The sequence below is a fragment of the Euleptes europaea genome, chromosome 18 (genome assembly GCF_029931775.1).
Source record: "Euleptes europaea isolate rEulEur1 chromosome 18, rEulEur1.hap1, whole genome shotgun sequence".
Lineage (NCBI taxonomy): Eukaryota > Metazoa > Chordata > Lepidosauria > Squamata > Sphaerodactylidae > Euleptes > Euleptes europaea.
Window position 1 is genome coordinate 20,352,530 of NC_079329.1, and position 15,051 is coordinate 20,367,580.

The following is a 15,051-nucleotide window of genomic DNA, read 5'->3' on the forward strand; positions in this document are numbered from 1 at the left end:
ATCTTCTCCACGGCATGAGATTGTGACTACATACATTCACACAGAACATGCGGTACAATCTCTAGTGATGGGCAGAAGTTGGAGTTTTTGTGTGTGTGTGCCGTCAAGTCAAAGCAGACTTATGGTGACCCCACAGGGTTTTCAAGGCAAAAGGCATTTGGAGGTGGTTCCACGTCACAACCCTGGTGTTCCTTGGTGGTCGCCCATCCAAATACTAACTAGGGCCGACCCTGCTTAGCTTCTCAGATCTGATGAGATGATGATGAAGAAGAAGGTTTTATATCCTGCCTTTTCTCTACCTTTAAGGAGTCTCAAAGCTGCTTACAATCACCTTCACTTCCCCTCCCCACAACAGACACCTTATGAAGTAGGTGGGGCTGGGAGAGTTCGGCGAGAACTGTGAATGGCCCAAGGTCACCCAGCAGGCTTCATGTGGAGGAGTAGGGAAACCAGCCAGGTTCACCAGATTAGAGTCCGCTGCTCACATGGAGGAGAGGGGGATCAAACCTGGTTCTCCAGATTAGAGTCCACCACTCTTAAACACTAAAATCCCTGTTTGATATGTGCAATGAAAGATTTTGATTTGAGTTTTTCAGGATTTGGCTGTATATTTCACTTTTTTATTAAAACATTTATATCCTGCCTTTCCTCTTGGTTCAATGCAGCTTGCAATATGCAAAAACCATGAGAGTTATGAATCTGGGAGGCAATGTCAGATAAAGGTAACAAATGTTGGCAGTAACGTTAAAGACAAAAAGATTCAAGAGTCTCCTCCATCATATGTAGGGCAGGGGCACCCTACTATGAACAGAGTGAGTATCCCAGAATTCCACACAGCACTACAAAGGATTCTGGGCACACTCAGTTGAGCAGGGAGCTGCCCACAACAGAACTGGCATAAACCCCGTTGTGCTCACCCCCTGGCAGAGCTAATGCAAAGAATTAACTAAACTCTTGCCCTGAATTAGGATCCTCCTTTAAACATTGCAGAATATTAAGGGATGCAGTACTTAATTCCCGCAGGGAACCAGTTATGTCAGAAGGAGAAAGGGAGCCGGGATCTGTCAGCTGCTTCTGGCATTAGGGGCATCTCCCTGTGTGGCGGAGGTGACCGCTTAAAGATGAAGGCATAATCCAGTTCTCTTCCCCTCCCTCATTCATTCCAGGAAGAAACTCAATGCTGCTATGCCTAGCGGCAGGAAGTGACCAATCCAACACAGCAGAGATATCCGTGCACTCTGGATACTCTCCAGGTATGCAGTAAGGTATTTCTGGGGAGCCAGCGTGGTGCAGTGGTTAAGAGTGGTGGTTTGGAGTGGTGGACTCTGATCTGGAGAACAGGGTTTGATTCCCCCACTCCTCCACATGAGCGGCAGAGGCGAATCTGGTGAACTGGATTTGTTTCCCCACTCCTACACATGAAGTCAGCTGGGTGACCTTGGGTTAGTCACAGCTCTCTTAGAGCTTTCTCAGCCTCACCTACCTCACAGGGTGTCTGTTGTGGGGAGGGGAAGGGAAGGTGATTGTAAGCCAGTTTGAGTCTCCCTTAAGTGGTAGAGAAAGTCAGCATATAAAAACCAACTCTTCTATGATTACGGGGTGGCTTGCCATTGCCTTCCCCAGTTATCTACAATTTACCCCCAGCAAGCTGGGTATTCATTTTACCCACCTCGGAAGGATGGAAGGCCGAGTCACCCTTGAGCCGGCTACCTGGAACCGACTTCCGTCAGGATCGAACTCAGGTCGTGAGCAGAGCTTGGACTGCAGCACTGCAGCTTACCCCTCTGTGCCACAGGGCTCTTCTACCATCTTTAGGAAGTATTTTATGGGAGCTCCCTCCAGTCCAAGTTTGGCACTTCCATGCTAAATGAAGGCCATTTATGCATGGCCGTTTCCTCACGGTCCCCCCGCCGACTTCTTCAATGCTTTGCTTTGATTATGCGTGCATTTTCCGACCAGCGTTTTGCCAGCGTTTTCTGGACGGTGGCTAAACACAAATTTGAAAATGGTCAAAACAAGGGGAAATGCAGAGGGAGAGCGAGGCGACCTCTGACAGAAAATGCAAGCATAATCAAAGCAGAGCCCCGAAGAAGTCAGCGGGGGGACCGCGAGGAAACAGCCATGCGTAAATGGCCAAAGTGTACAAGAACAGGTTTTCCTGCCCGCAGCGCAATAGTACCCCCATCTGCAGTCACCATGGGGCTGGAGGAGTCCGGATGCTGGGAGCTGGAACATCTCTAGGGCTGCCAGCTCTGAGTTGGGAAATACCAGGAGATTCTGGGGGTGGAGCTTGGGCAGTGCAAGGGAGGGACCTCAGAGGGGTATCATGCCATAGAGTCCACCCTCAGAGGCAGGCATTTTCTCCAGGGGAGCTGATGGCGGTCGTCTGGAGATCAACTGTAATAGGGGGAGATCTCCAGGTGCCACCTGGAGGTTGGCAACCATAAACATCTCTCATGTGCGCACGCATGCACACACACACATACACACTAAGGACTTATAGGGAATGGAACCCACTGAAGACCCCAGTGGTCTTATGACTGCTATGCCAGCTCCAAGCTTGCCATGAACATCACGTTCATCAAAGAGGAAGAGAGAGCCACAGTCCTCCAACTGGGGAGGGAAGGGAAAAGAGAAGAAAAGTACGCATCAGGGTGTGCCATTTTTAAATCTACTGCCTCAGCAAAGCTGCTCTGCTCCTCTCTAACTGACAGATAATAAGGGAGGGGGGGAAATGTTACAAAGTAAGGATTCTGCACATACTCAGAGGCACCTCCCCTTATGTTTCCAATTTGGCCACGCTCCTGGTAACCAATGGCAGGGTTCACTGGCCCTGAGCCCTAGCACAAGTGAAACCTCAGGCAAAGAACCCTTTTCTCCTTGTGGTTTGGGATGGGAGGAGAAGGAGGACACAAGGAACTTCTGTGGACGGGCAAGCCCTTTGCCTGGTGAGGAGAGACCTAAACTGGCTTAAAGGTAAGAGGCATCTAGGCCACTGTAAGAGGGGCTCTAAAGGAAATCAGTCAGTTTGTGGTACGGGCATGAGTTGAAAGTCTTGATGGCTCTAGGTTAAGAGACCCAAAAAGATCAACAGGAACCCAGAACAGAGCAGAGGCCTGAATTTTCGATACAGATCGTGGTCAGCCACACCACTAATTCATAGTTGTAAAACTGTAGGAAGAGCACATTCCAGTCCTCCCAAAACGTCTTGCACAATAGGAATCAGCACCACCCAACACCTAACTGGGGATGGGGGAGGAGGAGGAGGAGAAGAATAAGAAGAAGGATAAGCAGAAAGATAAGAAGGAGAGTTGGTTTTTATATGCCAACTTTCTCTACCTTTTAAGGAGAATCAAACCGGCTTACGATCTCCTTCCCTTCCTCTCCCCACAACAGACACCTTGTGAGGTAGGTGGGGCTGAGACAGTTCAGAGAGAACTGTGACTGGCCCAAGGTCACCCAGCTGGCTTCATGTGGAGGGTTGGAGAATCGAACCTTGTTCTCCAGATTAGAGTCTGCCGCTCATGTAGAGGAGCGGGGAATCAAACCTGGTTCTCCAGGTCAGAGTCCACCGCTCTTAACCACTATACCACACTGGCTCTCCCTGAAGTAAACATCAGTCACCTTTTCTCTTATTGATGCCAGACAGAAGGCCCAGATCCTCAGCCTCTCTAGCCCCTAGGGGACATCCTCTCCCAGTGAGGTCCCCAATAATTGACAAAGTGAGGCACGCCATCACTTACCGCAGGGGGTGGAGGCAACGGTTCCGGGGCAGCCGTTCCTTGCTCGGGGAAGAGGCGCAGGCCATGATCCGGTGCTGTTGGCGACGGGTACTCTGGAGGGGTGCTGTGGAGGTGGTACTGCGGAGGCAGGCGAGGCTGGGGAGGGGGTGGAGGGTACTGGGCCGGGAACGTCTGTGTCATGGCCTCGGCCGGCGGTACCGCAGCATCTGGGCTACCCTGCAAAAACAGGGAAGGAGGAAGAGGAAGACCGTGAAACCAGGCCCTGTAACAAGAGACTAGAAAGATGAACAGCTTCTTTTCAAGCAGGTCAGACCACCTCTCATTGGACAGACTCCCCCAGGGATCCCTAGGCCATCTTCTTTCTAACACACGCTTTTCCAGAGAGTTGGGCAGACTACAAGAATCCCTGGCCCTAAAGAGAACAGCTAATAATATTAGGCAGCATTTCCCCCAAACGTATGTTTCACGGCCAGGACCCTTACAACACCCCTGCAAGGTAGGGGTGGCCTCCATGTTACAGACCTGAGAAGAAGCAGCTCTTTTAGAGCATCCAGGAACAGCTGAACGGGGCATTTCCTTACCTTCAAGTCTCAGATCCAAAAACTTAGCTAATAGTAATTTGATAAACTTATTTAAGGATTATATATCGCATCGTTTTAGATATTGTATCTTTTAATTCTGTCTTGTAATTGATATGAATATTTTAATTGCTTTGCCATAGTAATAAATCTGTCTGAAGAAATTTCGCTCCCCCCAACTCCTTGCTCGCAGAAAAAGCCCCCCCCCATAGACTTTCCTCCCCCTTCCTTCCCAACAGCAGGCGTGGGGCCTCCCCTCCCAGATTGTTAATCCACACAACAACCCTGCGAGATAGGCCAGGCGAAAAGAAAGCGGCCGACCGGAGAACGAGCGCAGAGGAGCCGTGAAGGGAACCCGAGCCTCTCCCTTCCCCGTTCAGCCCTCCCTATCGCGTCGCCTCTTTCGAGTCCAACATCCTGCAGCCATAACTAACCAATAGTAGAAAAGGGCAAGAGTCCAGTAGCACCTTCAAGACTAACACAAATATTTTCTGGCAGGGTATGAGCTTTCGTGAGCCACAGCTCACTTCTTCAGGTACCCTACCAGAAAATATTCGTGTTAGTCTTGAAGGTGCTACTGGACTCTTGCCCTTTTCTACTACTGCAGACAGACTAACACGGCTACCCCACCATAACTAACCAAGCTGTTAAATTTTGGGGCTTTTTTTGCAAAGAAACAAAGAAAGGCTTCCAGTCCTCTGCCTTGAGCCCCCCCTCCTCCTGACAAGGCACCCAGAAGCCCTGCCTTGCAGCCCCGGCTCCTAACACCCCACCTCCCGTGAAATGCACCCACCTACACCAACGGGCCCCATCCCTGGCCAGCTCGGCCACCCTGCACCAGGATCCTCCCCGGACAAAAATGCACCCTCCTCGCCCCGCAGTCCCCGACTATAAAGGCATCCCTTGTGCTGCGCCTCCGCCAATGGGCGGCCCCCGAACGCACGCGGCGACTCCGATTGGCTCCCGTCCCCTCGCCTCTCCCCCGCCTCCCCGGACCACCTCTGTGCGCTTCTCGGGTCTCTTTTGTCTTGCAGCTGTTCGGGGCTTTGCAAGCGGCGCAGGGGGGAGAAACAGCTGCAGCTTCCCCTGGAATTCGCCTGCCCCCCCGAAAAGGCTCGGCCCTGCGGCCCACACACCTGCCCCACCTGCCCCCAGGGCGGGGAGAGGGATTAACGGGAGCCAGGGGGCCCTTCGTCCTGGAAGGAACTGGATCCAGTCCCATAAAAGACAACCGCAGGAAAGAAAAGGGCAAGAGTCCAGTAGCACCTTAAAGACGAACAAAAATATTTTCTGGTAGGGTCTGAGCTTTCGTGAGCCACAGCTCACTTCTTCACAGCTCACGTCTTCTCTGGACTCACCAATGTCAGCCATACTATCTCGGGTTTATGCTCCTGCTCATCTTCTAATGTGATTTATGCCAGCAATGCCCTTCCACAATCTACATTGGACAAACAGGTCAGCCTCTTAGATAAAGATTAAATGGGCATAAGTCTGACATCAGAAACCACAATATTCAAAAACCAGTGGGAGGACATTTCAACCTTCCAGGACATTCTGTTGCAGATTTAAGAGTAGCAGTTCTCTTACAAAGGAATTTCAAAGGGAGATTGGAAAGAGAAACTGCTGAATTACAGTTGATATTCAAACTAAAGTCAATGCATTTACCTGGGCTGAATAAAGACCTTGCATTCATGGCTCATAACCAATGCTGATTTCTCCACACCCATCTCTCCCCTGGACATCACAGACTCTTCTGCACACCACACCTAATCCCATCACGCCTGCTATTCACATTTACATACTGTTAACATTTACATACTAATGCTTGTCTGAATTCACTCTCCTCTACTTAAAGACAGATGGATTCACATTCTAGCTGTATCTGAAGAAGTGAGCTGTGGCTCACGAAAGCTCATACCCTACCAGAAAATATTTTTGTTAGTCTTTAAGGTGCTACTGGACTCTTGCCCTTTTCTACTACTGCAGACAGACTAACACGGCTACCCATTGTGAATTAACCGCAGGAAAGAGATATATGTCTGGGCATTGCGGGGGGGAACGTTAAGAAAAGTTAAGCCTCCTCCAGGATGCTTGCTAGATTGCTAGACGGAAGCTTGCTGTTAGCAAGGGTTGCCAATCCCCAGGCCGGGGCTGGAGATCTCAGAATCATAGAGCTGGAAGGGCCCACCAGGGTCATCCACTCCAACCCCCTGCACAATGCAGGAAATCCACAACTACCTCCCCCCGCACCCCCCCCCGGTGACCCTTACTCCATGCGAGAAGATGGCCAAGATGCCCTCCCTCTCATGAACTGCCTAAGGTCATAGAATCGGCATTGCTGACAGATGGCCATCTAGCCTCTGCTTAAAAACCTCCAGGGAAGGAGCACTTACCACCTCTCGAGGAAGCCTGTTCCACTGAGGAACCGCTCTAACTGTTAGAAAATTCTTCCTAATTTGTCTAGACGGAAACTCTTGATTTAATTTCAACCCATTGGTTCTGATCTGACCTTCTGGGGCAACAGAAAACTTGGCATCATCCTCCATATGACAGCCCTTCAAGTACTTGAAGATGAAGATCTCCTGGGATTTCAGTTGATCTGCAGATGACAGAGATCAGTTCCCCTGGAGAAAATGGCTGCTTTGGAGGGTGGACCCACTGTGTGCATGTGTTAAGTGCCATCAAGTCTGACTCATGGCGACCCTTTGAATCAATGTCCTCCAAAATGTCCTATGCTTAACAGCCTTGCTCAGGTCTTGCAAACTGAGGGCTGTGGCTTCCTTTATAGTCAATCCATCTCTTGTTGGATCTTCTTCTTTTCCTGCTGCCCTCAACTTTTCCTAGCATGATTGTCTTTTCCAGTGAGTCTTCTCATACCTTAGTTCATGCTTCTCACATTCTATGTTCCTACTGTACGCATCGAACAGCTTTGGGCTTTCCTGTTGCATCCATTCACATCAACCACTGAATGTCCTTTTGACTTTAGTCCAATTGCGCCATTAAGAACAGCGCTACTCATACTTGTCACATGAACCCATGAAATTGCCTTATACTGGATCAGACCCCTGGTCCATCAAAGTCAGTATTGTCTACTTAGACTGGCAGTGGCTCTCCAGGGTCTCAGGCAGGGGTCTTTCACATCACCTACCTGCCTGGTCCCTTTAACTGGAGACGCCCGGGATTGAACCTGGCACCTTCTGCATGCCAAGCAGATGCTCTACCACTGAGCCACAGCCCCTTTCCTCCCGCTCTTCCCCAGTAACTGATTGAGTGCCATCCGACCTGGGGGACTCATCTTCCAGCACTATATCCTTTTTTTCATTTTGGTTTGTCTCATTGTAGGGTTTTCAAGGTAAGGGTTGGTCAGAAATGGTTTACCGTTGCCTTGTTCTGCCAGCACTAACCAGGGTTAGCTGCAGTGGCACTGCCGTTGTCTACGGAAGATCCTCCGCCAGTGTCACCTTCCACTACTACAGCTGCCGAGCAGCTGACCTTCAAGGATTCCTTTGCCCCCATCCCCATTGGAACTGCCTGTTCTCTTCTGCTGATGTGATCCTCGAAGTGGACCCACTGAGGTCTCTCCTTTCTCCAAACCCTGCCCTTTCTCCCCACACATTTCCAGGTATTTCCCAGTTGGGACTTGGCAACCCTAGGGTGCAGCCTCACCTGCCTCACAGGGTTGTTGCGATGACATGCATTTGTCATGTATTTGTATTTATATATAAAAAGGTAAAGGTCCCCTGTGCAAGCACTGGGTCATTCCTGACCCATGGGGTGACGTCACATCCCGACATTTCGTAGGCAGACTTTTGTTTACGGGGTGGTTTGCCAGTGCCTTCCCCAGTCATCTTCCCTTTACCCCCAACAAGCAGGGTACTCATTTTACTGACCTCGAAAGGATGGGAGGCTGAGTCAACCTTGAGCCGGCTACCTGAAAACAACTTCCGTTGGGATCGAACTCGGGTCGTGAGCAGAGCTTGGACTGCAGTACTGCAGCTGACCACTCTGCACCACGGGGTTCTTGCTGTGTTTATATATATCCTGCTTTTATTTATTTATTTATTTATTTGTTTGTTTGTTTATTTATTGTCCACCTTTCTCAAGGGGACTGAAGGTGGATTACACAGAGTGAGTCGAGTACAGTCAACAAAATGGGAACCCAAAGTGGCTCACAGGACCGTTTATCCCCTCTATTTTTTGTGCACAACAACCTTGTGGGGTACCTTAGGCTGAAAGAGAGTGTGATTGGCCCAAACGGAAGAGGGGGGAATTCGAACCCAAGTCTCCCAGATCCGAATCTGTCTCCTCTGTCAAACTGGAAATGGAAAAGAGAACCTCGTGGGCTACCATGAGCTCCTCGGAAGAAAGACAGAATGAAAATGCAGTAGATAGTTGATTAATGGGGGGCGGGGAGCTTGAGAGTTAAAGTTGTCTTCATTCATTTTCATTTTGACAAGGAAAATAAAACTTAATACAGCATTTGTAAACATGGGAGCTTCTATATTTTTGTCCTTACCACAAGCCTGCAAGCACAGTTGGAACTCACAAAAATGGGAATCCAACACAGACTGTGTTAGGGTTGCCAATTCCAGACTGGAAAATTCCTGGAGATTTGGTGTTGGACGCTGAAGAGGGACCTCAGCAGGGTATAAATGCTGCACGTCCACCCTCCAAGCAACTATTTTCTCCAGGGGATTTGATCTCTGTCATCTGGAGATGTTGTAATTCCAGGAGATCTCCAGGCCGCACCCGGAGGCTGGCAACCCTAGCGTGACTCAGTGGTAGAACAACTGCTTTGTGTGGAATGTCTCAGGTTCAATCCCTACCATCTCCGGCTAAAAAGATCACATAGAGGGTGATGTGGACTTGAGACTTGGAGAGCTCCAGCCGGCCAGCAAAGGCAACACTGGCCATTACAGACCAATAATGGATAGCAGTGGCCTAGTAGCATCTCTTTTGGTCCCGAGTTAGAATTCCATCTCGGCTGTACACACACACACACACACATGCCATTAAACAGATTACAGACCATTGGCTCCGCACATATTTCTACTCCATTTAATAATGTTTGTGGATACGAAGTTGCATAAAATATATTGATTAAAACATAAAGTCAGCCAAGTTTAAATATTAACACTTCTACTGCTTTCTGTTAACCTAACACAAGTAAAAAAAATTAATTGGGCCACCCTGAATCTCACCCCTGCCTATCAATTAGGTCAGTAGTATTACCTCCATATTGTGGATAAAGGAAGGCATTATGGCTTTTTGAAGACCCCCCAGAGCCAATTTGAACCACTTGCTCACCCAGGCCCTGGCCTTGCAGATTCGTTGTCCCTGTTCTTTCATTTTGTGGATGCCTTGTTAAAAAGCCATCCAAGTGAATCAGGCTGTCATTCCTCGGGGTTTAGCTCCCCGCCCAGAACCCCTAGAAGCTAAATCTGTGAGTGGGTGGTGGATTGATCCTGTCTCAGGCGCCACATGTACGTAAATCCATCAGTGTGTATGAACACTAAGGCACAGTCGGCTGTTTTGCACGCTGCAGCTGTCGAGGTATATTTTGGATAACGTATCACAGGACAATTATCCTTTTTTAAAAGTCTAAACATCATCTTAGCATTTAAATCTGCACAGTGCTAAGGCAGGGTAAACAAAACAGACAGCCATGGGTCATAGTGAAGAGCGGGGGTGGCGCCGGCAGTGATTTTCCTCTGAGAAACATCAGAAGGTGCGCTACCCACAAATTAGGAAGCTGCTAGCCATTGTTTTGAGACAGCTTGGGTCCAGATATTTTCAACTAAATAGAGAGTTGAAAGCAGGTGAAAAGCTCGATGCAAAATCACTCTTGATTTTGGAACTAGCAGTTTTGATCTTGACATTGCTGAAGTCTGAAGAGTAGGGTTGCCAGGTCCCTTTTCGCCACCGGCGGGAGGTTTTTGGTGCGGAGCCTGAGGAGGGCAGGATTTGGGATGGGGAGGGACTTCAGTGCCATAGAGTCCAATTGCCAAAGCAGCCATTTGCTCCAGGTGGACTGATCTCTATTGGCTGGAGATCAGTTGGAATAGCGGGAGGTCTCCAGCTAGTACCTGGAGGTTGATTCAGCATAAGAACTAGCTCAGGTGCAGTCCATGTTGAATCCTGATGAAGAAATCCATCGAAACAGGAGAGTACCGGATCCCTGTCATGACGGGTTCACAGAAACCACATTGCCACTGAGGAAAGTCCACTGATGGGTCATTGAACCACGGACTTAAGCCCAGCACCTAACAGTTAGAGCGGTTCCTCAGTGGAACAGGCTTCCTCGGGAGGTGGTAAGCTCTCCTTCCCTGGAGGTTTTTAAGAAGAGGTTAGATGGCCATTTGTCAGCATTGCTGATTCTGTGACCTTAGGCAGATGATGAGAGGGAGGGCATCTTGGCCATCTTCTGGTCACTAGGGGTGTGGAGGGGGGAGGTAGTTGTGAATTTCCTGCATTGTGCAGGGGGTTGGACTTGATGGCCCTGGTGGTCCCTTCCAACTCTATGATTCTATGATATTTGTTCACTCCGGGGAGATCATACTTCTGGAATATTTGGAGATCTCAAGGATTTTTTTTAACACTTGCTGGACTTTAGCTTTGCATTGTTTTGCTGTGTATTTCCCCCTGTAATATTGGTAATATTCGTTTCACATGCACTTTTATATTGTTGTGACATTTTGGTATATTACATAATATTTTGATACGGGGTATAGCGACTCTGACAATCTTCTTTCTATGTTTTGTGCCCCTATATGTTGTTTGCTACTGCTGTATTTCACTTGCTGCAGTACCGGGAGGTTGGCAGCCCTACTGAGGAGCGGGACCACCAAAAGGGACTTCCGATTTAGGGAACAGATTCCTCTGGGATGGACAGTCAGAGACTTTGGAGGGCCACCTGTTCCTATAAAGCCGTTTGCTCCTTCAAGAAACAAAGGGGGTCGGCAGGCAGTTGAAATGTTCCAGCCTTGCATCCTGTTCCCAGGGCTTTCTGGCTGCTCCGCTGTCTCGTCGGCAGGAGAAACACACATATCTGGGGCAGTTGGCAAAGGACTCCTCGGAAGCCATTTCTTATCAAGGTTGGCTCCGCTTTCTGTTTTTATAAATAGCGCCACTTTACTGCGGCGCTATCTTGTCACTCACCGCTTGAGAGGGGCCCGGAGGAGGGGTGGGCAGACACAAATAGACTATGCCCTCGGTCCCAGGGGGTCTCTCTCAGACCCAGGAACTGACGAGGTGCTTTGAGCAGAAAGCCAGATCAGCTCCACTTAAGAGGCTGGATCCAGCCGGCTTTTTCATTTCATCTTGCCCAATTCCGCTCCTTGCCATTTCCATTTATTTACTAGCTCCTTTGACCAAAGGTCTTGCTTAACCATGACAATAATACATAATACAACAGCAAATAATCAATTTACAATAATGAACATGTACTTAAGGTCAAAACACAGTAAAATATAATTACTAAGCATAGTTACTAAACATCCTTAAAACTATAACAATCAATATATTCCCCTGAACACCTCATTGAACTGAGATCATTCAAATTTCTGCTCCTTCCTACTCCCCTCCATAGAAAAACTGCCTGGATCCGACCTAGGGTTGCCAACCTCCACGTGCTAGCTGGAGATCTCCTGCTATTACAACTGATCCCCAGCCAATATAGATCAGTCACCTGGGGAAAATGGCCGCTTTGGCAATTGGACTCTATGGCATTGAAGTCCCTCCCCAAACCCCGCCCTCCTCAGGCTCCCACCCCAAAATCCTCCCACCAGTAGTGAAGAGGGACCTGGCAACCCTAATCCGACCCAAGGTCTTCTTTTTCTTCCTCTCTCCAGACCCTTTGCACTGGGAAAACGAACCCAACAAATTGAAAACCACACCGAGATCTATAACACTTCAGCCTAATGTCATAGCCAAAGAATAAAAAAAATAAACCGTTTCCAATTTTCGTGTGCCATCTAGTTTATTGGGCATCAGAATGAAACTGTTTTGCTCTTTCCGCTTTTCTGAGCAGCAGAAATTTTGTTGCCGTTTCCGAGCTTAATAGACCACAAAAACTGAGCTGGATTGTGGGGAAGGATCTCCCACATCCAACAGGAACTCCCTAGGACTTTAAAAACCAGCGCTGGGGCCCCTAGTCAAAAGAGACCTGATTTTCTTTTTAAAATAGTGGACCATTGCAGTGGATTTGCCCATGTGAATTTGATCTTGTGAAGACGCCAGCTTGAGATCTCCACTGTGTCACGTTTCCTTCCTTCCAAACCTGCGCAAGCGTGACCATTGCAATCTGAACGTATTTCAAATCACTAGCGAGATGCATTGCATATATGCTTATCTATTAGATGGCTTTGTACAGGGAGGAGTTGTGCAAGGCATCCAACAGTGCTTTTATGCTGTCCTGCCAGGGTAGGGTTGCCAGGTCCCTCTTGGCCATTGGTGGGAGGTTTTGGGGCGGAGCCTGAGGAGGGCAAGGTTTGGGAAGGACTTCAATGCCATAGAGTCCAATTGGCACCCCTACCTGGAAATCAGTTGTAATAGCAGGCAATCTCCAGCCAACACCTGGAGGTTGGCAACCGTATCCCCAAGATATGCTTGTAATGCTATACAGTTCACCCTGCAAAACAGCCATTTTCTCCCGGCGAACTTATCTCTGTCGTCTGGAGATCAGTTGTAATTCCAGAAGATCTCCAGGTCTCACCTAGATGTTGGCAAGCCTAGTTCAGAGAGTATTGGGGGAGGGCACTCCTTACCAATTGTTCTGGGTCCAAGGGAGGTTGCCTTGTCAATACGGTTGCCAACCTCCTGGTACTAGCTGGAGACCTCCTGTTATTACAACTGATCTCTAGCCCATAGAGATCAGTTCACCTGGAGAAAGTGGCCGCTTTGGCAATTGGACTCTATGGCATTGAAGTCCTTCCCCTCCCAAACCCCGCCCTCCTCAGGCTCCACCCCAAAAACCTCCCGCTGGTGGCGAAGAGGGACCTGGCAACCCTACTTGTCAAATGCTTGGGGAACTCTTATTTTAGAGAGTGTGTGCCCAGCCACAGGGAAGGGATGTGGCACTGATGGCCCTATCAGTTCTCAGCTGGAACAAAACAATCACCTGCTTTCAGATATTACATTTTTATCTTGCTGGAAATGTATTGTATGTCAGTCATTAAACTGCTCACCGTCGGATCAAGGCAAGCGAGTTTATCGGCTAAGAAGCAATCCTTTTCAGCCGGCTGATAGCCCTCGAAAGATTATTCTTGAGGCCTGCTTCCTGTGTTAACACAACATGGGCTGGATCCAACCAGATTTTCTGGTGGTGAAAAAGGGAGGAGGAGGTCCTGTTTGACAACTCCCCCCCCCTCAAAAAAAAAAGGCTGTGTTAGGGTTGCCAACCTCCAGGTGAGATCTGGAGCTCTCCTGGAACTAATCTATAGAGAGTCCCCTCAGTGTGAGGGGCACTTCCGCATAAACCGATGACTAGGGTTGCCAGGTCCCTCTTTGCCACCGGCGGGAGGTTTTTGGGGCGGAGCCTTAGGAAGGCGGGGTTTGGGGAGGGGAGGGACTTCAGTGTCATAGAGTCCAATTGTGAAAGCAGCCATTTCCTACAGGGGAACTGATCTCTATCGGCTGGAGATCAGCTGTAATAGCAGGAGACCTCCTGTGGACTTAACTTGAAGCAATGTTGGATTGAATATTGAAGGGAAATTACCATGATTTGGATTTTATAACAGGATTTTGATTGAACATGGGGCTGAAGAAAACATCTTGAAACGGCCGTCCCCCATCTCATTCTTTTTGGATTATACCATTCTTTGGATATCCTACTTGAACTGGACTTTTCAACCATACCATAAGAATAACTGCACAATTGCATAATTTGCACTAAGAATATTTGTACACCTTGTATGGCTGACATTAAGAAGATCTTGTATATATGTAATATAGTAGTAGGATAGTATATGTCGTTGTGTTGCACTTTTTGTAATTTGTCCTAATCACCAATAATATTTTGTAATTTTGTGCCTTGAATGTGCTGATTTCCAAACCTACAAGGTATAGGCACGGTGATGCCTTTATTTTGCTTGATGTACTAGTACCTGGAGGTTGGCAGCCCTACCGATGACGCCGATCACTGCCCCCAACCCCACCTCCCTAAACCTCCCACAGGTTGCAAGGAGGGACCTGGCAAATGGCTGCTTTGGAGGGTGGACTCTATGGCATTATACACCACTGTAGTCACTCCCCTCAAATCCTGCCCCTCCCAAATCCTACCTCCCACCTCCCGCCTAGGGTTGCCAACCTCCAGGTACCAGCTGGAGATCTCCTGCTGTTACAACTGCTCTCCAGCCGATAGGACTGGCAATAGGACTCTATGTAGGGTTGCCAGGTCCCTCTTCGCCACTGGCAGGAGGTTTTTTGGGTGGAGCCTGAGGAGAGGGGTTTGGGGAGCGGAGGGACTTCAACGCCATAGAGTCCAATTGCCAAAGCGGCCATTTTCTCCAGGTGAACTGATCTCTATCGGCTGGGGATCAGTTGTAATGGCAAGGACATCTCCAGCCACCACCTGGACGTTGGGAACCCTAACTATGGCATTGAGTCCCTCCCCTCCCCAAAACCCACCCTACTCAGACTCCACCCCAAAAACCTCCCACCAGTGGCGAAGAGGGACTTGGCAACCCTACTCCCGCTGGCAACCCTAGCTCTACCAGCAGTGAGGCCTGGTG

General features: G+C 48.9%; 1 protein-coding gene across 1 annotated transcript in view; it reads right to left on the bottom strand.

Moving 5' to 3' along the window:
• LOC130490984 (RNA binding protein fox-1 homolog 1-like) overlaps positions 1-15,051 on the bottom strand; it is a 39,045-nt gene that overhangs the window by 22,182 nt on the left and 1,812 nt on the right. The window contains exon 2 of the mRNA XM_056864809.1: positions 3,744-3,959. Coding sequence (XP_056720787.1) covers positions 3,744-3,959 — 216 coding nt within the window. The remainder of the gene's footprint in view (positions 1-3,743; positions 3,960-15,051) is intronic.